The 26729-nt window shown below is 41.7% G+C and overlaps 1 protein-coding gene across 1 annotated transcript in view; it reads right to left on the bottom strand.

Moving 5' to 3' along the window:
- The window catches only part of LOC128691301 (tyrosine-protein kinase transmembrane receptor Ror), a 250972-nt gene that overhangs the window by 90574 nt on the left and 133669 nt on the right, over positions 1 to 26729 (bottom strand). The window contains exons 4-6 of the mRNA XM_053780126.2: positions 9730 to 9915; positions 8445 to 8602; positions 6524 to 6611 (exon numbers count right to left, since the gene is read on the bottom strand). Of these exons, the coding sequence (XP_053636101.1) occupies positions 6524 to 6611; positions 8445 to 8602; positions 9730 to 9915 (432 nt within the window). The remainder of the gene's footprint in view (positions 1 to 6523; positions 6612 to 8444; positions 8603 to 9729; positions 9916 to 26729) is intronic.

Below are 26729 nucleotides of genomic sequence, written 5' to 3'. Positions count from 1 at the left end.
CTCCAAGTGTGCTCATCGTGCCCATTCTTTCCCCCCCCCCCCCACTGAAGGAATTTTGCACCGTCTACCAAGCCTCTCGCTTTCATATGGAGTGATTTTTAGAGTGCACGTTTGGGACCTGTCCCTCCAGAGTCTTCCAGGGGTAGATTATGCTTGACTAAATTTATAAGACCAATGAAGGATCTCTGAATATTTTCCAGTTCTGTAGTTTCTAATATCTTGATTGGGGCTGTTAGTATACAGTAATATTCCAGCCTAGAGAGAACAAGGAACTTGAAAAGCGAGAGAACTTTTTACCCAGATGTAACAGTAAAAGAAACCCCATGTCTCAACCAAAGATGCAGAAAGCAAAAACAAAAGGGCAAGAGCAGACTAAAACAGAGAAACAAGCCGAGGAGCCAAAAACGAATATACAAGGGTAGGGAGAGAAATTGAAGGACAATTTGAGGAAGATATACCAGCAGAAGACAAGTTAGAACAGAAACTACTTCGCAACCACACAAGACAATAAAAAGACAAGTTAGCAAGACTGAAGAACGAATGAAGGAAGCTTCTGATAAATGACAAGTCTACGAGGAGCTAAACAAACGATAAAAAGGTGTTCACAGTGGGAACAGGTAACAACAATGTCAAAGATGGGTGCACCAACGGGTACTGGATACTATACACGCAACAGTAGGTTAAAGAAAAAATAATAAACGAGATATAAGAAAAACAATGGGTACTGATTGTCACCATTGATTCTGCAAGAGTTAGCAGAACACCTATCTGAAATACTAGCTAAAATCTACAAGTCAATGTATACAGGATAACTGTCAAATATCGGAAGACAGTGAATGTAGTCATATTTAACTAAAGAGAGAGACAGGAAGTAATAAACTATAGGCCTAAACAGGATAGAGAAATTTAACTGATCCTGTCCCAATTTAATCGACCCTGCCCGCCCGATCAAAGGACTTGATCGGGCGGACAGGGATAGAGGAAAGGAACAGATATGCCGAAGAATAGTTCGAAGTTCAAGACATGGATGAGTCTCAGAGATTTCAGGAAGCATTTCTTCTGCTTCTGGATGGTCAGAAAGTGGAATGACCAAGCCGAAGGAGGCAGACACCTCCGCACAGTTTTAAGAATAGGTATGAGAGAGAGCACCTGGCTAGGAGTAAACCAGCAAGTTGTAAGTTAAGAGGTAGTGCCAGGAGCTAAGACTGGACCCTTACAACGGCAATTAGATTAATACAAATGAGTACACGAAAGCATGCGCCCGCGCACACGTGCACACATACGCACGTCCGTCCGTCCAATTCTCGGAGTAATTCCCCTCGTAAATGCCACTGAAAGCGGCGTTATAACTCCGGTGGGAATGTGACGTCACGGCCCTTCCTACACTCAGTGGTACGACACAACACTGCAATGGTACGACAACACTGCAATGGTACGACACAAACACACACACACTTGTGCCTGTGACTGGTTTCGAATGCTTGTCTACCCTCGCAGTAAGAATTAAGGCCAGGCTTTCTTCGCAACTGTCTGGTAAACCAGACTGTTGCTACTAGCAGCACGCAGGTTCACTCTGCCATCACAAACTGACAGATCAAGTTCTGGGAAGTCAGTGGCTCACCTTTCTCTTGAAAACCTCTACCTTTCTTCCGGTGGAGATAAATGGTACAAAATACCGACACGATGGAAAAAAGAGACAAAAATTCAACAAAGAATCGCATTATACCGAATTTGTGCATTTTTCCACCTTGCGGCAATATTTCTGATCTGTTGCTGCACACGTCTTACTTGTCGGTATTGTTCGCTATTAGTATTATATTGATATAAATTTCTAGCCTTAATTCATACTGGATTCCGGTAAAACTGGTAAAATAAGGTGTTAATTCTTCCTTGCGTGGTTGCTAAGCAACAAACCCTAATATAGTTCCGTGGATTTACATGAATTTATGCATTTCTGATCACGTTATTTGATATCACTATCCATCTTTGGAGAGAAATGATGTAAAATACCGACATGATGGAAACAAAACAAGAGCGGTGTAATGAGATCCTTTATTGACAACGTTTCGCGCAGTGTGCTTTAACCCGTCTTTATGTGATAAGCCCTTTCTCCGTTCTCAGTTCAACAAGTTGCCATCCTGGCAAATGAACTGAAACAGGAGCGGCAAACAAAGGATTCACCGTCACGCCATTTTAAAAGGAAAGATCAGACAAAGAGAAGCAGAGGTTTGTGTAGTGGAGGGGTGAGCTTTAATTAAAGCCTCAACGTAACACAACTAAAAAGTGTTTTACGATTCTTCCAGGGTCATGCAACTCAATCAGGAACGAATACAAAGCACGCACACACCGGCGGGGCCAGGAGCTATGAATCGACCCCTGCAATCACAATTAAGTGGGTACGTACGTACGTGTACACACACACACACACACACACACACACACACACACACGGCCCATATTGGAGTATGCAGTACCAGTCTGGAACCAACACCTAGCCATGTAAGGAAGCTAGAGAAAGTACAAAGATTGGCAACAAGACTAGCCCCGGAGCTAAGGGGTATGTCCTACGAGGAAAAATTAAGGGAGATCGACCTGACGACACTGGAGGACAGGAGAGATAGCGGGGATATGATAACGACTTATAAAACACAGATGAATCGACAAGGTGGATAGACAGGATGTTCTAAAGAGGGGACACAGCAACAAGGGGTCCCAGTTGGAAGTTGAAGACTCAGATGAATCACAGGGACGTTAGGAAGTATTTCTTCAGGCACAGAGTTGTCAGGAAGTGGAATAGTCTGGGAAGTGATGTAGTGGAGGCAGGATCTACACACAGCCTTAAGAAGAGGTATGATAAAGCTCATGGTGCGGAAAGAGTGACCCAGTAGCGGCCAGTGAAGGGGCGGGGCCAGGAGATATGACTCGACCCCTGCAACCACAACTAGGCGAGTACAACCTTAATTGCCTGAGCTTGCTACTATCTGCAGCTCATAAGACTGCCATCCCCACGAGCCCCTTTGAGGCGGGGTAGATGGCAGACCAGAGGCCTAGCTTCTCCCTACGAGCCCCGTGAGGGCGGGGAATGTGGCTAGGCCTGGGGACACTTGGTCCCAAAGATGAGGAGGTACTTGTCCTTCCTCCCATGGGAGACTTAAGTCTCGAGACACTCCCCAGATAGGGAGCCAAGGCCGGGTCACCACTACTTGGAAAAGACCCGGGCCGGGAGAATACCGGTGAATAAAAAAAAAAAAAAAAAAAAAATTAGGCGAGTACCCACATCATACACACACGGGCGTCAGTAATTGACTATTACAATCGGGAAAGGACAAAGTAAGCTCACAATATCACCTTTTGGCGTGTGTTCAAGAGATCCCCAGTTGGATATCTATGGCACCTGGGCCGCGTATCCAAGCAACCGCCGGATTATTGACATATTAAAGCCCTATCGAAATCCTCGTGGTCAATTCAGCGTAAATAGCGGATATACATTCCCCCTGTACTCATCAGCACCCACCTCACAGTCAACTCACAAGGACCCTCCTTATAGCTAACCTTCCTAATTGCTAACATACTATTAGTGTCTCCCTCAAATCCTTTATTATCGTGGCGCTGTAGTTGCCTGTAGGGCTGAGATTCTCCAGACCCCTGTTCGAATTATGCTTGATCTTCAAATTTCGAAAAAAAATCTACCCATATTATACAGCGAACTTTCATTACTTTAAGTACAGATGTCCGTAATAATAATACATTTTTATTTTGAATAATAAAAAAACAATTTGAAGGTCTATGTATGTACAGCATTTCGGCAACAGCAATCACTGGCCATAGGTTAACATTATTGTTATTTTATTAGAATCGCTAAACCCATATGAGATCATTCACTGCAGAGTGGTGCTTAAAACAATGTCGCCAGAAAATTGCTAGAACATGAGAGCCGTGGGATAAGCGAGTCAAAATGGATTCAAATAACAGCCAGGCACAAATATTTGAACTATATGAGCAGTTTCATACTAGGAAACAACAGTATATCCCGCCAGCCTAGCAGATAACAGCTTCTGGTACCACAGTGCCCAACTATCCTACTATGAAACTAATCATACACAAGCCTCGTTGTCTTCGACTAGTTTCTAAAACTTTGAAACAAATACACGAATTACAGACAAAATATCTCACAGACTATCCATGCTGATGACTCCCTAAATTCTGGCTGTGGAAGGACGGGAAGTGTTCTTATTGTAAACCAGCCTCAGGGTATTATAATATAGATGTGTATTAGAATTAATAACTGGGCTTCCACCTCACAAACTGAACTGTCCGACTGTGGGAACTCCAACTTCAGCTTTAACTTGATCTAAATGGCCTGACACTTGAAGGTGGCATGCTTGGGTATGTAACTAAGCATGACTTTTGTAGTGGTAATAAGGTACTTAATTTCTTTTGAGATTGCAACTCCATAGTGTCTTGTGTTCACTAGTTGTATGAAGCAATTATACTAAATTAATATATGAGCATGGAGTGCCCAATAAACCAGCCGCTCAGGCGACAAGTGAGCGGTGTGGGCTCGTTCCTACATTCACTTCAACAACAAACCAGATGTGAAGAGCCGAAAGATCTGAGAGCTCTGCCACATTAAACTTTTAAAAACGTAATCATTATTATATAGCATAACTGTAGAGCATTATAAAATCATAACCTCTGCACAAAAGATTGTTTCTCAACGTTGTTAGAATCCAGTATATGATCTATTGAATCTCTGTTTCCCTTGTGATCCACCACTCGTGGCGTTACGTTTCCTTTAATAAATGCCCTGAACACCATATAGCTTCTATACATGTCGGCATCACCGCACCATTTACTTCCCAAAAAACTTTTTATTCATTCATTTTACGTTTAATTGATATTTCAATATAAAAAAAATCTGAGTATTGTGTAGCAAATGATACGGAAAATACCCCAGGCCTCCTTTGGGACCACCACAAATATTACCAGACACCGCCCACTCTCATTACAATTAGCATAACATTAATTTTAATGAACCACTTTTGAGCTGAACGCTGTTGAGAATTTGCGCATTTTCATTTGTGTTTCTTTTGATCTTGTACGAATATATGTCGTGATATGTTGAGAAAATACTGATGATTATCATTAATTTGTTAGTGGTAGTGTTCGTCAGGAGAAAGGGCTGAGTATCATGACATGGGTCCAATTGTAACTCGATGAAGCATTCGCTAACCTATACCAGCTAGGTTTTCACACAATTTAAAATACATAGGATCACCACAAGATCCTAAGAAGGTTCAAAATAATGGATTATCAATTGATTTCAAGATTGTTTGGTCAAGGGAAGCACATACATTGTATGCTGTTTTCGGGGGAAAAGATGCCACAAACCTCACATTGTGTCTTATTAATATGAAGGTATATAATACCAATGATATACAAGGGTACATACACTAAACAAAAACACGCTTTTTCTCGTTGTAAGAAGTACTGAAGACGTTCGCGGTACTGCGAGAGGGAAGCAATCCCAAAAATACAACCATGACGCTGACAAAATTTACCAGGAAAATAAACAACGAGGGTCCCTGTTTATATGCTTATAATACATTTACATTTTCAAAAATATATATTCAATTTTTAAAACAAAGTACTCAGGTGAATAAATCAGTGCCCCAATTAAGAAAATTGTCCGCAGTACGAAAAATCATGAACAAGTAAACTTACTCAGGAAAGGTTAACATAAGTGGACACGAACAAAGACTCAATCATACTCAGCAAATTATAATTCAAATTAACTTGAAGGGAAATTGAGTAGTTTAGCTTCATTTACAGGAGTAGAGTGACCGTCATTCTCTCTTCCCCTTCCAACCCGCTGCTGACAAACTGGCAACTATATATCCCGGATTCAGTGTGTTGGCAGAGCACTAGTATTCATCTGGAAAGCCGAAATCATTTATCTAGCATGTTTGCAACGTTGATCTCCCAGCCAGTGCTATGGAAATGTTTATACCTTATTCAATGATGGAACCCACTCATGTAGTCTCCCCACCTGTGTCCTGCTCTCTACCTTCTCTTATATACACTGCATGGGCTGCGCGAGGGAAAAATATGAAAAAGTCACCATGAACAAACTTCGATCGTGCAAAATTGCAGCTTAAAGTGAATTTACTGCACCTAAAACTATACTTTCGTACAAGCAGAATTTCCCGAGCGGTATTGATCGTGTACAGCTCAGTTGCTTCACTAGTAGTGCTGTCAACACACCCACTCTCAAATATTGCATATCAACTCTTGCTTTATTTCCTTTAGCGGAGCTTTACCTTGCCATCAAACAGTTTTTAAAGATGAGCTAAATAATACTTCCAATAAAAAAATGCAAGCCCCCCCAAAAAAATATATAAACAAATTCCATAATGCCTTTGCTGAAATAAAATTATTCTGGTATAATATTTTACGAGTACATGCTGAGAGAGAAGAATAGTTATTCTTGAAAACAACCAACACTTTTGCATTCGTCACTTACTTGCCGCCAGGCATATTGGGGAAATGTACGCCCAGATCCTCCATACTGGGGATGCTGGCTTTGCTCTCAGGCGCCTCGTCCACGCGGCCTGCAACACAGAAAATGGGTCCATAACACCACTAAACCAAAGAAAACGACACACTAAACATGTTAGGAGGAACTTAATTATTGCGTCAATATCCCTCGAAGCAATTTTTTTTCCTTTCCTAATAGAGGGTAAAGTGCTAAACCCATTGCTGTCATGTAGTGCTTGAGAAACTGGAGGCATTCAGATCCAACCCAGATGGGAAAGGATAAGTTTAATTCCTGAAATCAAGAGCCCATCACCGGCAACTAGGCACCTTCCCTGAGGGGGGGTCCTCAAGGCTTGTGAATTTATGATACAGATTAAATACTTCAATAAAACTAAGTCTTTAGTTATAAAGCATTCCACGTCTTAATTACACGATTGTATGCAGAAAACTGTATTTCCATACATTTTATCATAATGTTGTAAAAAACACTTGGTCTAAATATTCCTTCTTAAATCATCCTTGTTCCACTGTAATCCTGCTTCCTGTCTAACCCTTAACTCTTTCAATATATAATTCTACAGCAAACTTTACCCGGTATACTCAACAGGCTTATTCTCCTATAGTTTTTAACTAACAACTGTTTCCTTTCCCTTTATACTAACTATATATGTTTTCTGCCAGTCTTGGGTGCCGTCCCACCCTTCTTGCATATATTGAACAAATACACCAACCACTCAACAGCTATATCACCACTTACTTTTAACATCACAGTCTTAGCCCCATCTATTCCACCTGCTTTACCCTCTTTATATTCTATCAAATGCCATACGCACTTTTTCCCCATTCACCCCTGCCTCTTCCTTACTCCTATCAGATGTTATTCCTCTCTGCCCAAGAAATAACACCGTCTCTCTCTACTTTGACGAATTTCGATAGTTTTTCTATTCTCGGAGCCCGGCCCTAGGCCAGGAATATCTGGTGCTTGCCAGACATGCATGGCCACCACATCCGTCACAGCCTGGATGATCTCTCACTTGGTGGCGATATTTGCCTAGTTTCTTACTGAAGACTTACATTTGTCCCAGCAGTGTTTCTATTGTTCTGGTAAGATGCTGAATAGCCTAGGACCACCATTTTTCCAGAGCCTCTGATTCCCATCTAACATCTCTCATCATTCATTGTTTACTGGCAAGTCCACTTACTCCCAATGCTGTCTCGACTTATTAATCTCTTTTCAAAACAGTTTCTTATTCTCGGCATTATTTGTTGATGAAGACGCACTCATTCTCTCACTAGTTCTACTTTCTCACCACTCGTTTTGGCTCGCTTTTTCTCTTTATATACTCTGTCCTCTGTATAACGTTTTCACATTGTAAAAACTTTCCCCCTACCACCTTCTTACCTGCGTCTTACCTCACCTCTTATGTCATCATTCCTATTCCCACCCACTCCTACCCTCCAATAGCCATGTATTTCTGCCAAGCACCCTAGTACTACATCTCCACTGCCTCCAGCCTTCTCCTTGTTGCAACATTCACCACCCATGCTTCACACCCATGTAAGAGCGTTGATATAACTATACTCGCATACATTTCCCTTTTTGCTTCCATGGATTATATTCTCTCTCCACAGAATCCTCACTTGCACTACGTTCTTAAATATACCCCATACCTCTTCAAGCTCCTAATTACTCTCCATACCTCACCTTTCTACTAATAGCTGCTTTAGTTCATTCACTTCTCTCTTACCTGTCTGACACATCAGTTGCTCCTCTAAAACCATGCACATCCAGAAGTCTACCCACCATCCTTTAATCCACCAATACGTGGTCTAGAATATTGGTATCATTGCACACTACATCATATCTCATCAACTTGAACATATATATAAAAATTAACTTTACGTACGCCACTGTCCGGGTTTGACGATGAGGATACCAGTGGACTCGACCTTCTCCTCGCCGTTGGTGGCCTCACATTTGTAGTAACCCTTGTCGTGGATCTCCAAGTCCTTGATGATCAACTTCGTTCCATACACCTGCACACCGTCTGTCTTAAGTCTGTACCTGTGAAAAAGGAGAGCGAATGCTGCTGTAAATGTACCATTCGCTGGTCCTTTAAGGGTTATGAGACGACATTACTCAGGTGATGTTAAGGTTACATAATTTAAAACAGTTGTAATTACAGAGGTCAATATGTTGAATTGTTGATATTATCACAGTGCTTCTCAGTGACAAACACCCTATCTCCCTTTTGCACTTACACAGCCATTGTTTCTTTACGTAAGCGCGCGCGCACGCACGCACGCACACACACACACACACACACACACACACACACACACACACACACACACACACACACACATGAAATAAAGCTAGCCCATTGTTCAACGAAAGCTGTAGAGCTGGAAAACAAGAAATGCGTGGAAAATATACAGAAAGCGAAGGACAAAAGAAAACAGAGAAGCAGAAAAAACAGAGCGAATATGCAAGGGAAACAAAAACTGCGCAAGAACTTGATAAAGACGTACCAGCAGAAGCCAGATCAGAAACAAAATTTTCAGTCACACTACAAGAAAGACAATAGTGAAAGACAGTCATAAAACTGGGGGAGGAGTAAGAGGAGAGCTCACGGGAAACAATTCTGTGAGGAGCCAAACAATTTAAAGCTGTATTCAGGGAAAACAGAAGAAACACCAGTGATAGTGACAGCGACAGAGGTGAGCAGCAGATGAAAGAGACACAAAGCCACAGGGATAACAGTATTTTTTCACCTAATAATAGTCAGGAAGTGGAATGACCTGGATGTAGTAGTAGTAGTGGATGCAGGCTCCATACATAGTTTTAAGAATAGGAATGATAGGGCCCAAGAGGTGGCAAGAGAGCCAGAAGCGTGAACTCGACTCCTGCAACCACAAATAGGCGAGTACAAATAGGCGAGTACACGCAGGCATGCATGCAAGGACACATGCGCGCGCACACACGCACGAGTACACACACTGAAAACTGAAATCGGTAATTATACACACAGACGCAAACACTAATCCCCTTCCGTCAAACAGCACAAATTTACACGAATCACTGACACCCACAACACTCACCGGCAAGCCACACCACTCACTGACAACACAAGTAACATCACCTACTGGCAACACAAGTAACATCACCTACTGGCAACACAAACCACTTACTTCCTGTCGTTGACTCGCCCTTTCTCCTCGATGACTGGAGCTTCATTCTTGTACCACTTGAAACGTGTTGGAGGAGGGTCACCGGTAAACTCACACTTGAGCTTGACGGTGTCTCCAGAGTCCTTGGTGACATTGTTGAGCTTCCTAGCTACCCTCAGACTGCTGTTGCTGGCGTTCAGACCGCTCCTGTACGGGAGACACACGAAGACGTAGAGAAAAAAGAGGAAAGAGGAAGAGGGGGAAAAAAAAAAATAAAAGATTAATGAAGATGAAGATTGATTATAATGGTAAGGATGATGAGAATGACGATGACTTGATAAGCCTAAATAATTATTTTTATTATTATTATTATTAGTAGTAGTAGTAGTATTTTCTTTTGTTTTTTCTTTACTTTTTTTCATATTCTTGTTTCCTTTTTCTTCTCATTCTTTTTCATGTTACTAACATAGTTGACCACAACAATGGAACAAAGTCACATTTTCTATGACAGCACTCGCAGCATGGGACAATAACCTCGAAGGTCAGGCTACAAGAAGCGCGCGCGCGCGCACACACACACACACACACACACACACACACACACACACACACACACACACACACACACACACACACACACACACACACACACACACACACCATACAAAACAATGGTCTTCACGGTACCCAGATATCACTGGCACTCGTGTAAGCTCTCTCAAAGCTCACGTACAGTGTATTTTTTTTATTTGTCAATCCGGTTGAAGCAGTCATCCAAAACTGAATAACTCGTGGAAAAAACCTTCACAGTATATGCTCTTCAATTTTTAGATGTACTTTTTTTCAATTACATTTTCCAAAAAAAAAAAAAAACACTATGGAATAGATGAGAGAGCTTCCTGTATCAACGCAAGGACCAGCTAGACACTCATTGTAACCCAGGAAATAAATCCTGGGTTATTAATAAGAACATAAGAAAGAAGGAACACTGAAGCAGGCCTACTGGCCCATGCGAGGCAGGTCCAAGTCACCTCCCGGCTTAAACCAATGACTCACCTAGTCAGGTCAGGTCACATCCACTAATGGAAAGGGAAAGGCATCAGACCTATTAGCACAAGCTAGTCAGGTCCAACTCACACCCACTCATGTATTTATCTAACCTATTTTTAAAACGGCACAACGTCTTAGCTTCTATGACGGTACTCAGGAGTTTGTTCCACTCCCACACAACTCTATTACCAAACCAGTGTTTTCCTATATCGTTCCTGAATCTGAATTTTTCCAACTTAAAACCAGGACTCACCATTGTGAGTCCTGTCTTGACTAGATATTTTTAACACTATATTCCTTTCATTTATTCCCGTTTTCCATTTATACACCTCAATCGTATCACCCCTAATTCTACTCCTTTCTAGAGTGTGCAGATTCAGGGCCCTCGGTCTATCCTCATAGGAAAGATTTCTGATACATGGGATCAACTCTACCATCCTCCTCTGTACATTTTCCAGAGCATTTGTATCCATTCTATAATGCGGTGACCAGAATTGTGCAGCATAATCTAAATGAGGCCTAACCAAAGATATAAATGTATAGAATTGAAGAATAACCTGAGGACTCCTATTATTTATGCTCCTTGATACGAAGCCAGGATTCTGTTCGCTTTACTGCGAACACTTGTGCACTGTTGTCTTGGTTTTAGATTACTGCTAGCTAAAACTCCCAAATCCTTTTCGCAACCAGTAATATTAAGATCTACATTATTTAGTTTATATTTGGCATGGTTATTTTCCTGTCCAATGTTTAGAACTTTGCATTTGTCTATATGAAACTGCATCTGCCACTTCTCCGACCACTCCATCAGTCTATTCAAATCTTCTTGGAGTGTTCTGTCCTCATCTGAATGAATTAGGCGACCTATTTTGGTGTCACCAGCAAACTGCCTTATGTCGCTGTTTATTTCCTCATCAATTCGTTTATTTAAAGTGTGAACAACAAAGGGCCCAACACTGACCCCTGTGGAACACCACTCTTGACGAGCCCCCACTCTTATTTCTCCCCATTGATGCAAACTCTCTGCTGCCTATCTGTCAACCATACCTCTACCCAGGAAAAAATTTCCCCCTATTCCTTGTGCAAGTTTCTTCAATAGCCTCTGATGTGGAACTCTATCAAAAGCCTTACTGAAGTCCATATACACTATCATATTCATTACCATGATCTACCTCCTCAAATACCTTGGTGAAAAAAGTTGGTTAATTCGTAAGGCAGGAACGCCCCTTTGTAAAACCGTGCTGAGATTCATTAATCAATTCATGCCTCTCAAGATGGCTATGAATGGCCTCGGCAATTATTGATTTGATAAATTTTCCCACTATAGAGGTAAGGCTTACTGGTCTATAGTTCGAATCTAAGGACCTGTCTGCTGCTTTGTAAATAGGTATTACATTTGCCATTTTCCACTTGTCCGGCACTATGCCAGTTTGTAGTGATATGTTGAAAAGACTAGCCAAAGGTTTGCTAAGCTCCTCTTCACATTCCTTTAAAGTCCTTGCAAACAGTTCATCAGGGTCTGGAGATTTGTTCTGTTTTAATTGCTCTATCTGTCTGAGGACCATGTCACTAGTTACCCAAATCATTCATAGTTTATTCGCGTTGTGTTCTACATAATTTCTGGAATTTCGCTAGTATCTTCCTGCGTAAAAACTGAGAGGAAATAAGAGTTAAAAATTTCACACATTTCCTTATCACTGTCAGTGATCTGACCCGAGTTACTTTATTTCTACAGGTACATGTACAAGGTATACAGGTCTAGCTGACATCATGACATACTATATAGAAAGCAGCTCGTTATGCAGAGCATTTCGGGCAAATTAGGTCAGTTTTGTCCCAAGATGCGACCCACACCGGTCGACTGACACCCAGGTACCCATTTTACTGATGGGGAACATAGACAACCGGTGTAGGGAAACACGTCCAATGTTTCTACCCTCACCTGGAATAGAACCCAGACCGTCGACGTGTGAAGCGAGAGCTTCAGCCACCAGGCCACGAGGCACCGTTACTGTTGAGCCTTCTGTTGTTGCAAACTCTGATTCACTGTTGACCCATGTGTTGCTGCAGCCACTGAGTTGTTACAATAAACGAACTAATCTACACTGCTTACGCAAAAATATTCAATACAAAAAAATAACTTTCAAAACCTGTTGTAGAAACATTGACAGCTGATACATGTTGTAGAAACAGTGACAACTGATATATGTAGAAGCAGTGATAGCTGACACATGTTGTAGAAACAGTGACAGCTGATACACGTTGTAGAAACAGTGACAGCTGATACATGTTGTAGAAACAGTGACAGCTGATACATGTTGTAGAAACAGTGACAACTGATACACGTTGTAGAAACAGTGACAGCTGATACACGTTGTAGAAACAGTGACAGATAATACATGTTGTAGAAACAGTGACAGCTGATACACGTTGTAGAAACAGTGACAGCTGATACATGTTGCAGAAACAGTGACAGATAATACATGTTGTAGAAACAGTGACAGCTGATACACGTTGTAGAAACAGTGACAGATAATACATGTTGTAGAAACAGTGACAGCTGACACATGTTGAACAGTAACAACTGATACATGTAGAAACAGTGACAGCTGATACATGTAGAAACAGTGACAGATGATGCCGTGCGAGTTTTAATTGTGACCACTCTGGAAGAAACTAACTGTCCGGCGATCTTCAGTGTCTCAACTGCCTGTCATTTGTCTCCTCTATACCTGGAGCCTGAAGGATACCAGAGATGTTTCCGGGGGTCAACGCCCCCACGCCCCGGCCCTTTTTCCTTTTTTAGAAATAATCAGTAAACTGGGAGAGGCACGAAAAAGCCATCCGATTTCACTTTTATTTAAGCAATACCTAGGTGTCGGAAGGACGCAGGTGTGTCTTGGAGGGACACCTGTGTGCATTCAACGGACACCTGTGCGCATTTAATGGACAACTGTGTGCATTAATATACCTGGTAAATGAGAAAGGGATCTGATACTTGGATAACTGAGGAAGATGCAAGAATACTGAGATGGGAGAATAGAATTAGCTGACGAAACTGAACATATATATACTAACAGTAAAAAAAAAAATGCTTTGTAGATCATACCAAAAAGAATTCTCACAGCCTCGGCTCTGTCTCCGACAGAGTCTGAACACTAAGTCCTCATACATAGCATCCAGCTCTATGCCCAGCCATGGCTCCTCACCAAGTCTCCCTCTTAGCTAGAGTTAGGTTAGGTTTGTCAGGAAACAGGACAAGTGATCCTGACGAGGTTCTTAGTCATATGGTGACCCACAGCTAGAGCTTAACCGGTCCACCCCCTTTAAAAATTTTGCCAAGAATCTCCTTTTAACTTTTTCCTGGAGCTTATAAAGGCGTCCACTTCCCCCTCCCCCTCCTATAACTTCTGGATAAAAGTCAGCTCCCACAGGATAATTTACCACGTGTTCTCTATAGAGGCTTGAGTCCCCTAAAAGAACTAGGGTGTGAAGATCAGCAGCCAAGATGCCCAACTCACCAGACAGACAGAAATAGGAAACCCAGTTTCAAGGCATAACACTTAAGGGTCGGAGCCAGGAGCTATGACACGACCCCTGGAAACACATGAGGCAAGTACACTCACAGGAGAGGGAGAACAGAGTAATGGTATAAACCTTGGTAATAAATACCGACAAGTTGGTTTAGAAAGACACGTAAGCAAACAGAGTAATACACGGGCACAAAACACACCTCGTCCCTCCCCAAGCACCAACTCACCAAGCACCACCCCACACCCCCACACAAACTCGGCTCCTAGACACAGTATTGTTGGTTACAAGAATTATTTACAGTGAAAACTTCTTTGGACAGCCTTTCCGTGCGCTTTGATCAGCGAGGCGCTACCACTGGGAGGTTGGGCGGGCGGGAGGAAGGGCGGGCGTACAGAAGGCACGACGGACAGAATGTACAGAATGTCCAGGTCTTTCCACTGCTTGTCCATTCTGAAGCTGAAGAAATATTTCATAACATTCTTGTTACTCCTCTGTTTTTAACTTCCAGTAATGAAAGCTGCGCCCTCGTATGCCTGTTTCCCGCCTATCCAGCAGTCTGTCCCTGTCCACTCTATCAATTCCTGTCGGTACTTGTGTTTTTATTTGGGGAACCTCATTCTCGGAGAAGAGGATCAACAACTTCTATGGAAAATCTAAAGATTTCTGCCCAAATCTGTTTTCATTTAAAAAAAAAAAAGGAAAAACCACACGCAGTATCGGGCCCTTACTCAAACAAGAAGGAACTTACACGAACGATATCAAAGAAATGAGTGAGATACTGAAGTCGCAATACGACTGTTTAGTAAGCCGATAATCAGACTAAAGATCGACAATCCGCGCGAATTTTTCAGGTACGAGATTTAAATCCTTGTCAATGTATGCCAAATTTCTGTATACACTGACTCTGAAAAAGCCTTCGACAAGCGCGATCATGGTGTAATAGAGCACAAAATGTGTGCTACAGGATTAACTGGGAAAAGTGGGTGGATGGATTTTTAACTTCCTAACCAAAAGAACACAGAGTAATGGTAAACAGAGTCAGAGGCTGCTACAATACTCGCCCCCATCCTTTTTCTTATCCTCATATCTGACATATACAAAGATGTAAACCACAGAACCGTGTCTTCCTTTGCTAAAGATAGTAGAATCTGCATGAATGTCATCCACTGAAAACATGGCAAATCTCCAAACTGATTTAAACTATGTTTCCCAATGGGCCGCAGAACACAATATGATGTTCCTTCACATGTTCCTTGTATACAGTGCTTCTTTTGAGATAATTCTTTCCATATTTAAGCAGTTGGAACTAGTCACCACTTGAACAGCGTGTTATGTTTTTGGTTTATTCGTCAGAACAAAATCACCTGATACGGGGTTCTGTCACAAGATGACCCGTTCCATGGAGCTGATGACACTATGGTAGACCACGGCAAGACTGTGTTAAGGGACACATGAAGGTGGGGTGGCCGATGGAACTGTGGTGGGCCACGGCAACAGCGACCATTGGCTTACCAGTGTTAGACTTAGCGGTCTGAGTGGGAAGACTTTTACGAGTATGGAAAAGAAACAGCAGAAACAGTGACAAGTTTTCCATGGCAACACACCTCATCTGGGCTGTTGTGCCTAAGTTGGACTGCGTGCAACACTAACAGCCTTGTTAACCGGATCAACAAGGAGACCTGGTCTAGCGCCGCGGGGCAGTGATCACTGGATTCTACTACAGTTTCTAAACTACCGAAACTGACAGGTAGAACAACAAGGAAACTGACAGCTTTAAGACACTTCTCGTGTATCCACGATGCTACAAGTTACAAAACTCTGCACGAGCCACAACTTGGCTCACACTGAGAGTAACTTCCACTCTCCTTGATGGCAGCTGTGGGCGCCACAGCTGCCAATTTATCTCCATTTGGCAGTAATGAAAACATGATGGAGCAATAGGAGCTCTTCCCAGGCCTAGAGGCCCAATGACTCAACCTGAGCAGTAAACAACCATGAGTTATAACACCTGAGAGGTGCAGCAGGGAAGACTAGGAAGAGAGAAGGAAGGGAAAAGAAGAGCAGGAAAAGGAAGAGGGAAGAGGAGGAAGAAGTGGCAGGAGAGGTAGGAGGCTGAAGAAAAGGAAGGAGGGATAGGAACGAGGATAGGGAATGGGTGGAAGAGGGGTGGTGGGATCTCTCTCGCTTCCCCTGAAATAGAAAAGCATTAAGAAAACAGGACGGTGTTCAACATGTTCACTGCGCCTATGAACACAACGGTTCCTCTGGTGCGAGCTGAATAATCAGAATTATTCGGTGGGTCCACCTGCACTTGTGACACTCACGCCTGTGCCACCAACACCTGTGCCACCAACACCTGTGCCACCAACACCTGTAGCACTGACGTCTGTGGTACTCATCTGTGGCATCCACGTCCGTGCCATCAACACCTGTGTTTTTATTTTGTTTTTATTTGTTTTTATCTGTGGCACTCACGCTCGTGGCACTGAAGCTTTAGGCATGTTTTCCACAAACCTGGGTAATGCAATATCAGTACCGAAGACAACCAGGAAGCACTTAACCACACAAGTATCCCTGACAGGTCCTACATGCGAGATACATGCATCAGAGAGCAGCGGCACGGGGTCAACAATGTCAAATCCTGTCTTGTAACTTAACGAGAAGCTTCACACAGACTGACAACGGACGGTCAGAGAAGGCATTATACACATCTAGCATGCACTAAGCAGCACAGCATTTCGCTCGAGACTGATACAAAGATGGTAGCTGGTGCACTGGGTGACAGGAAAGACCCTGTGCTAGAACACACAACACCTACGAGCCATAGGAGCGGCAGACGGTGCAGCTTTTCGTTTACTCACTGACTGTGACCAGGAGGCCTGATCACAGACCGGGCCGCGGGGGCGTTGACCCCCAGAACTCTCTCCAGGTAAACTCTCTCCAGGTAAACTCCAGGTAATTGGTCACTACGACTTGAAATTTATTGATCATTTGATTTTGAAGAGCGAATAATTAGGTGCCTGTCGTGGGAAAGAACACTTGCTGCACAACTCAAAAAGACTGGTGCAACATGTTGCTGAAGTAAAAGATGTGGATTTTTTTTTCTACCAAAAATTACTGTGGCTGGGTGGTACAGAGTAAGGCCTGCAACTCAAAGCTCGGTTCGATTGCCTGTTCATTAGTATGTGGCTATTGAGGAAGAAGAATGAAGACAACGCACCGCCTAGGAAAGCATCAACTCTAAATGTCAGGAAAAGGACCTGGCAGTAGACATCATGTTTAATCTCCAAGGGCACGTGCAATAGTACTGGAATGCTCAAGTAATATTGTAGATGATACAAGAATTTGCATAAGAGTGGCAGCCACTGAAGATACAGCGAACCTCCAAGCCGTCAACCAAGTTTTCCAATGGGCCACTGACAACAAGATGCTTAATGAGGGCAAATTCCAGTACTACGTTACAGTATGAAGAATCAGTCACATGTTCAATATTTTACTATAGCTACGTTACAGTAAAATTGAGGGAATGAGGAATTCGGAGTAAGATAACTCAAATCGCCTCATAAAGCTGAAGTCTAATGTGAAAGATTATGACATAATAATGTCAGAGGATCTTGCATTCAAGCATCACAACAACGTTGTTATTGTAGCCGCAAGAAAAATGCTTCTGAAACAAGAGATGCCCAGCCAGGTTACTCTTCCTCTCTCGATTGGAATATTAGTGTATACTAAGGGCCCCCCTTCAAGGAAAGCAAAACTGCAGAACTGGAGAATGTACAGAGAACCTGCACAGTCAAGTCAAGCAGTTAAATTACTGAGAGCGTTTCAAGTCTAACAAACAATACTCCTTAGGACGTAGGCGAGAAAGATACACGATATTCTACGCCTGGAAGATTCTGGAGGGACTGGCACCAAATATTCACACAGGAAGCGACTACAGGTAACCTATATGAAGTGCGCTAAACAATATTTCAGCATCTAATAGCAGTGTAGAGGTCTCACATGGCTCAACAGAACCGAAAGCTCTCAACTAGCAACTAGATATGACACAAAATTTGTAGATCCTAAGAGGACATTAAAGACTAGAACGAGATAACAGACACACAACAAACCACACCCAAATTAGGCAAAGAACTATAATAAAGACATCCGTAACGTAGCGGCTGCAGGAAGTAGACCCGTCCAAAATGTAACGTATAAAGTCGGACTCAAGATACGAATTCTAAAGCAAACAGAGGCAAACAACACTAGTCAACCTGAAGTTAATGCACTTTTCAACTTTTTTAATATGTAATATAGTAAAATGTGCTAAAAAGTGATTTTATTACACATTTTGACGTTTCGTAATAGTGTGGGATATTTTCTGACACGAAACTACGCTTGAACTTCACAAACTCGGGTTAGAAAACAAAAATTTCGGAAAGGAACTTCACTGAGACGTTTCGTCTATTCCAGGAGCGAAATTTCTTAATAAAGTTCCTTTCTGCAACTGTCTTTTCTTTCTCTCTGCCTGTGGGCACTGTGGCACTAGAACACGCGGAGACAGAGCTAACCTGAGAAAGAACAGCACAGAAAAAGACACAACTGGGTGTAAAAGACGTAAGGGAAGAGGAGAGAGTGACAGACAGCCTCACTCTCACCAACACTAATTACCTTCAAACAACCTCCAGTTTTAGTGAGATAACTGCCAACCTCTCCACGACCGTGTAAGCCTCGCCTTGACCCCGGCTCAACTCTCTCAAAGTTTAAATTAGTTGCTCACATTACCGCCTTGAGGAGCTGTCAAGACAATGAACTCGTGGGTAACTAACGAGAGGTCATCTTCACCTTACCTCCACCACCAGAACACTGCACAACTCAGCATTTCCGTGTTAAACACTTCACAATTATTTTTTGAATTAAGAGCAGTCACCTCCAAGTCGTGAGTTCCGGGTATCATGGATGACCGTAAATAAGTTATGCAAAATAGACGAGATCATATATACGTTGTGCCGAATAGGTAAAACTTGCGATTTTGGCTTAAATGACAACGCTCTTCTTGCCGAATAAGGCAAGTGAAAATTTGTGCATGTAATAATTTCGCAAAACTCATGCTGAACATAACGAAAAAAAATATATTTCATTGTGTTTGCTTATTAAATTATTGTAAACTTATCTAAAATATATTTACTTGGATTAGGGTAAGTTAAATTGCGCTTGTTATAATAAGGTTAGGTAAGTTTTCTATGATTCTTTTGGTACAAAATTATTATTTTTTTTTTACATTAATATAAATGAAAAAATATATATTTAAAAGTATAAGAGAAAATTTTAGAAAGCACTTAACTTTAAACGAATTCTTGCTAAATGACTAATTTTACCTATTCGGCACTATATATATATATATATATATATATATATATGTATATATGTATAAATATGTATATATATATATAAATATATGTATATATATATGTATATATATATATATGATGATGTAAAGAGAGTAGTAAGGGAGAAAAAGTTAGCATATGAGAAGTTTTTACAAAGTAGAAGTGATGCAAGGAGGGAAGAGTATATGGAGAAAAAGAGAGAGGTTAAGAGAGTGGTGAAGCAATGTAAAAAGAGAGCAAATGAGAGAGTGGGTGAGATGTTATCAACAAATTTTGTTGAAAATAAGAAAAAGTTTTGGAGTGAGATTAACAAGTTAAGAAAGCCTAGAGAACAAATGGATTTGTCAGTTAAAAATAGGAGAGGAGAGTTATTAAATGGAGAGTTAGAGGTATTGGGAAGATGGAGGGAATATTTTGAGGAATTGTTAAATGTTGATGAAGATAGGGAAGCTGTGATTTCGTGTATAGGGCAAGGAGGAATAACATCTTGTAGGAGTGAGGAAGAGCCAGTTGTGAGTGTGGGGGAAGTTCGTGAGGCAGTAGGTAAAATGAAAGGGGGTAAGGCAGCCGGGATTGATGGGATAAAGATAGAAATGTTAAAAGCAGGTGGGGATATAGTTTTGGAGTGGTTGGTGCAATTGTTTAATAAATGTATGGAAGAGGGTAAGGTACCTAGGGATTGGCAGAGAGCATGCATAGTTCCTTTGTATAAAGGCAAAGGGGATAAAAGAGAGTGCAAAAATTATAGGGGGATAAGTCTGTTGAGTGTACCTGGTAAAGTGTATGGTAGAGTTATAATTGAAAGAATTAAGAGTAAGACGGAGAATAGGATAGCAGATGAACAAGGAGGCTTTAGGAAAGGTAGGGGGTGTGTGGACCAGGTGTTTACAGTGAAACATATAAGTGAACAGTATTTAGATAAGGCTAAAGAGGTCTTTGTGGCATTTATGGATTTGGAAAAGGCGTATGACAGGGTGGATAGGGGGGCAATGTGGCAGATGTTGCAAGTGTATGGTGTAGGAGGTAGGTTACTGAAAGCAGTGAAGAGTTTTTACGAGGATAGTGAGGCTCAAGTTAGAGTATGTAGGAAAGAGGGAAATTTTTTCCCAGTAAAAGTAGGCCTTAGACAAGGATGTGTGATGTCACCGTGGTTGTTTAATATATTTATAGATGGGGTTGTAAGAGAAGTAAATGCGAGGGTCTTGGCAAGAGGCGTGGAGTTAAAAGATAAAGAATCACACACAAAGTGGGAGTTGTCACAGCTGCTCTTTGCTGATGACACTGTGCTCTTGGGAGATTCTGAAGAGAAGTTGCAGAGATTGGTGGATGAATTTGGTAGGGTGTGCAAAAGAAGAAAATTAAAGGTGAATACAGGAAAGAGTAAGGTTATGAGGATAACAAAAAGATTAGGTGATGAAAGATTGAATATCAGATTGGAGGGAGAGAGTATGGAGGAGGTGAACGTATTCAGATATTTGGGAGTGGACGTGTCAGCGGATGGGTCTATGAAAGATGAGGTGAATCATAGAATTGATGAGGGAAAAAGAGTGAGTGGTGCACTTAGGAGTCTGTGGAGACAAAGAACTTTGTCCTTGGAGGCAAAGAGGGGAATGTATGAGAGTATAGTTTTACAAACGCTCTTATATGGGTGTGAAGCGTGGGTGATGAATGTTGCAGCGAGGAGAAGGCTGGAGGCAGTGGAGATGTCATGTCTGAGGGCAATGTGTGGTGTGAATATAATGCAGAGAATTCGTAGTTTGGAAGTTAGGAGGAGGTGCGGGATTACCAAAACTGTTGTCCAGAGGGCTGAGGAAGGGTTGTTGAGGTGGTTCGGACATGTAGAGAGAATGGAGCGAAACAGAATGACTTCAAGAGTGTATCAGTCTGTAGTGGAAGGAAGGCGGGGTAGGGGTCGGCCTAGGAAGGGTTGGAGGGAGGGGGTAAAGGAGGTTTTGTGTGCGAGGGGCTTGGACTTCCAGCAGGCATGCGTGAGCGTGTTTGATAGGAGTGAATGGAGACAAATGGTTTTTAATACTTGACGTGCTGTTGGAGTGTGAGCAAAGTAACATTTATGAAGGGATTCAGGGAAACCGGCAGGCCGGACTTGAGTCCTGGAGATGGGAAGTACAGTGCCTGCACTCTGAAGGAGGGGTGTTAATGTTGCAGTTTAAAAACTGTAGTGTAAAGCACCCTTCTGGCAAGACAGTGATGGAGTGAATGATGGTGAAAGTTTTTCTTTTTCGGGCCACCCTGCCTTGGTGGGAATCGGCCGGTGTGATAATAATAAAATAATAAAAAAATATATATATATATTTATATATATATATATATATTTTATATATATATATATATATATATATATATATATATATATATATATATATATATATATATATATATAATGTATATATATATATGTATATAATGTTTGATATATTGACAAAGATGCAAATTTTACTGCATTAAGCTTTAAAAAAATTGCCTAATGTCTTAAAAATATTGCTGTCTCTGAGTGTTGTTTCATGGAACTGCCCCGAGTGAGCCCAGAAAACAAATTATAAAATACAAGGGGAGGTGTACCTTGTGAGAGCCTTCAATAACTGTGATCATTCTGGAATAGCACACAAAATTCGTGCAAAAGTTGTAAATTGGAAAAGGCATCAGGCGAATTTTAAACTTTCTAATAAATTGGACCCGAAAAGTCACAAAATGAAACTAGAGGTAGCCACAATCAGTAGTTCGGTTCCTCAGGGCACAGTGCTCGCCCCAATTCTTTCTCATATACAACTTAAAGATGGAAATTATCGCACGGTACTAGAATTAGTACGAGTGGGATCAACAAAGAAAACAGAACGATGTTCAATTGGGTCAAGCGCTGACCCCCGGAACGACCTCCAGGTAGACCTACAACAGAATACAGAAGACAATCAGACCCCTCGATCAAGCAAAAGCGGAATATGAGGGACACAGTAATAACCAGGACGGAAGAGCTTACGTTCAATAATCAACAGTGTTACTACACTGCAGAGAAAACAACAACCTGAATAACAAGTACCAGAACCTACAGAGCAAAAATAATGCTACTCTAAGGTACTTGGATATGAGGTGAAGTTGTAGACCCGGAGAACTGAGCTAACCTTCACTACCTCCACAAAACTCCTCAGAGACTTACTTTACTGGGAAAGTCTAAAATCCTAAACTGAACTCCCTTGAGAAAAAATATAAACAAAAAGTGAAATGTTGAAAACGTTTTTACTCACGTGCTACTCACGTCACTGTTGTTTTCACTTATAATCAGAAAGAAGGGAAAGGACTCAGTGAAGGAGTCAGGGACTTCGCTCGAACTTTAAACTGACTAAATATAACACATTCATTCTCTTAGGAATTTCTCCTCCACCCCTTTACAGCCAATCACCCAGCTTGTTCCAGCCAGTACTGAATATGGAATATTGCCGAGGAAGAGGCGGTAAAAGGGGGGAGGAGAAAGAGGGGAGATGGGAATTGAGAAGAGAGGATGAGAAAGACGAAGGGAAAATAGAAACAAGAAGGAAGAGGGGGGATGGGGATAAGAGAAAGAAAGCTGGAGAGAGACAAGAGGGGAAAGTAAGTTTAGAAGACGAGACAGAGACAAGTTTCGATCATGTCCTACCTCCCAAGCTTTTCCTTTGGCCACACTTCCCTGGTGACCGCCTGATCAAGCAAGCTCTTGCTGTCCTTGGACCGCAAGCTAGCATAACCATCCCAACCTGATTGATCAGACACCTGCTGCTGGAACTAGTACAGTTCCCCCTTGTAGAATACATGTGTTACGGAAATATTGTATTGCATATACGTACTAGTAGCAAGTTCAAGGAACTTGCACCATGGATAATGACACAGTTTTCTCTTATTGTGTCTGTCGTCCCAACACATCCTCCCATATCTGATTCTGGTAAGTTATGGTAGGGTTTGCCATTGGAGAAAGGGAGGGGGAGTGATAAAGGGAAGAGAAACAGAGAAGGGAGAAGTAGGAGCAAGAGTAGCGGGCTATAAATACCAGGGTTGGACAGAGGGAGGCAGGGTAAGTAAGTAAATTTATTCAGGTATACACAAATACAGTTACATAGAATTATCATACATATCAGAGAGCAACATGCCCATACTGTCACCATGAGGAAGTTGCAGTTCTGCACCACCAGCAATATATACTTTCTGTGATATCTAAGAGGATAAAAAAAAAAAGAGCCAAGACGACATGGAGACGGAATATAGCAGAGGCACTGTTAAGCAAGAACAAATACTACATAAAGACACGGACACTGACACACTGTATGACGCAGAAAAACATCACAATGCCTACAGCAACAAGGATATAAATTAAAGGAAATTCGCAAACGGGGCGAAATTAATAAACATTACCTCTCAGTCTGTAGCAGAATTCGAACCTGCACACTCTGCAGGTTCGATAATATATATATATATATATATATATATATATATATATATATATATATATATATATATATATATATATATATATATATATATATATATACATACATACATACATATGCAAAACAACCACTGTGAAAGAACAGAGAAATTACAAGCGCTTTCATATATATATATATATATATATATATATATATATATATATATATATATATAAAGATGGGGGTGTAAGAGAAGTGAATGCTCGGGTGTTGGCAAGAGGTGTGGGGTTAAAAGATAAAGAATGTAACACAAAGTGGGAGTTGTCACAGCTGCTCTTTGAGGATGACACTGTCCTTTTGGGAGATTCTGAAGAGAAGTTGCAGAGGTTGGCGGATGAGTTTGGTAGGGTATGTAAAAGAAGAATATTAAAAGTGAATATAGGAAAGAGTAAGGTGAAGAGGGTAAAAAAAATAAGTAACGAAAGATTGGGTATCAGATTGGAGGAAGAATGGAGAATGTGAATGTATTCAGATATTTTGGAGTGGATGTGTCAGCAGATGGGTCTATGAAAGATGAGGTGAGTCACAGAACTGATGAGGGGAAAAAGGCGAGTTGTGCACTTAGTAGTCAGTGGAGACAAAGAACTTTGTCCATGGAAGCAAAGAAGGAAATGTATGAGAGTATAGTTATACCAATGCTCTTATATGGGTGGAAGCATGGGTGGTGAATGTTGCAACAAGGAGAAGGCTGGAGGCAGTGATGTCATGTCTGAGGGCAATGTGTGGTGTGAATATAATGCAGATAATTCGTAGTCCGGAAATTAGGAGGTGGTGCGGGATTACCATAACTATTCTCCTGAGGGCTGGGGCGGGGTTGTTAAGGTGGTTCGGACATGCAGAGAGGATGGAACAAAACAGAATGACTTCGAGGTTGGAGGAAGGGGGTAAAGGTTTTGTGTGCAAGGGGCTTGGACTTCCAGCAAGTATGCGTGAGCGTGTTAGATAGGAGCGAATGGAGACAAATGATTTTTAGGACTTGAAGTGCAGTTGGAGTATGAGCAAGGTAACATTTATGAAGGGATTCAGGGAAACCGGCAGGCCGGACTTGAGTCCTGGAGATGGGAAGTACAGTGCCGGCACTCTGAAGGAGGGGTGTTAATGTTGCAGTTTTATAACTGTAGTGTAAGCATGCCTCTGACAAGACAGTGATGGAGTGAAAGATGAAGGCTTTTCGTTCTCGGGCCACCTTGCCTTGGTGGGAGACGGCCGATGTGTTTTTTATAAGGCAAGCGAAAATTTGTGTATGCGATAATTTCGCAAAAAAATCATTCTGAACCTAAAGAAAAATATATATTTCATTGGGCTTGTTTATTAAAATATTTATTAACATATTTAGTTGGATTAGGCTAAATTAAATTGCACTTGTTATAATAAGGTTAGGTAAGTTTTCTACGGTTCTTTTGGTACAAAATTATTAATTTTTACATTAACATAAATGAAAAAAATTATTTAAACGCATAAGAGAAAATTTTAGAAAAGACTTAATTTTACACGAGTTCTTGCTAATTGATCACTTTGACCTATTCGACACCACATTACATTATATATATATATATATATATATATATATATATATATATATATATATATATATATATATATATATATATATATATTACATAAATCTTGACAGAGGAGGGGAGCCCACTCGCCTCTCACAAAAGGCAGTTAAGTGTTGACACACTCCTGGGAGATTTCCACTCACTCATTCCATCCATTCCCATCTCCCACTATTCTGTGTCTGTGTCTGTGTGTGTCTATGTCTGTCTTTGTGTGTCTGTGTACGTCTGTGCCTGTGTGTATGCCTGTGTCCGTGTGTATGTCTGTGCCTATGTGTATGTACTCGCCTAGTTGTACTCACCTAGTTGAGGTTGCAGAGGTCGAGTCCAAGCTCCTGGCCCCGCCTCTTCACTGGTCGCCACTAGGTCACTCTCCCTGAACCATGAGCTTTATCGTACCTCTACTTAAAGCTATGTATGGATCCTGCCTCCACTACATCGCTTCCTAAACTATTCCACTTCCTGACTACTCTGTGGCTGAAGAAATACTTCTTAACATCCCTGTGATTCATCTGTGTCTTCAGCTTCCAACTGTGTCTCCGTGTTGCTGTGTCCAGTCTCTGGAACATCCAGTCTTTGTCCACCTTGTCAATTCCTCTCAGTATTTTGTATGTCGTTATCATGTCCCCCCTATCTCTCCTGTCCTCCAGTGTCGTCAGGTTGATTTCCCTTAACCTCTCCTCGTAGGACATACCTCTTATCTCTGGGACTAGTCTTGTTGCAAACCTTTGCACTTTCTCTAGTTTCTTTACATGCTTGGCTAGGTGTGGGTTTCAAACTGGTGCCGCATACTCCAATATGGGCCTAACGTACACGGTGTACAGGGTCCTGAACGATTCCTTATTAAGATGTCGGAATGCTGTTCTGAGGTTTGCCAGGCGCCCATATGCTGCAGCAGTTATTTGGTTGATGTGCGCTTCAGGAGATGTGCCTGGTGTTATACTCACCCCAAGATCTTTTTCCTTGAGTGAGGTTTGTAGTCTCTGGCCCCCTAGACTGTACTCCGTCTGCGGTCTTCTTTGCCCTTCCCTAAT

Source organism: Cherax quadricarinatus, chromosome 36 (assembly GCF_038502225.1).
Source record: "Cherax quadricarinatus isolate ZL_2023a chromosome 36, ASM3850222v1, whole genome shotgun sequence".
Taxonomy (NCBI): Eukaryota; Metazoa; Arthropoda; class Malacostraca; order Decapoda; family Parastacidae; genus Cherax; species Cherax quadricarinatus.
This window is presented reverse-complemented; position numbering and strand designations above follow the sequence as displayed.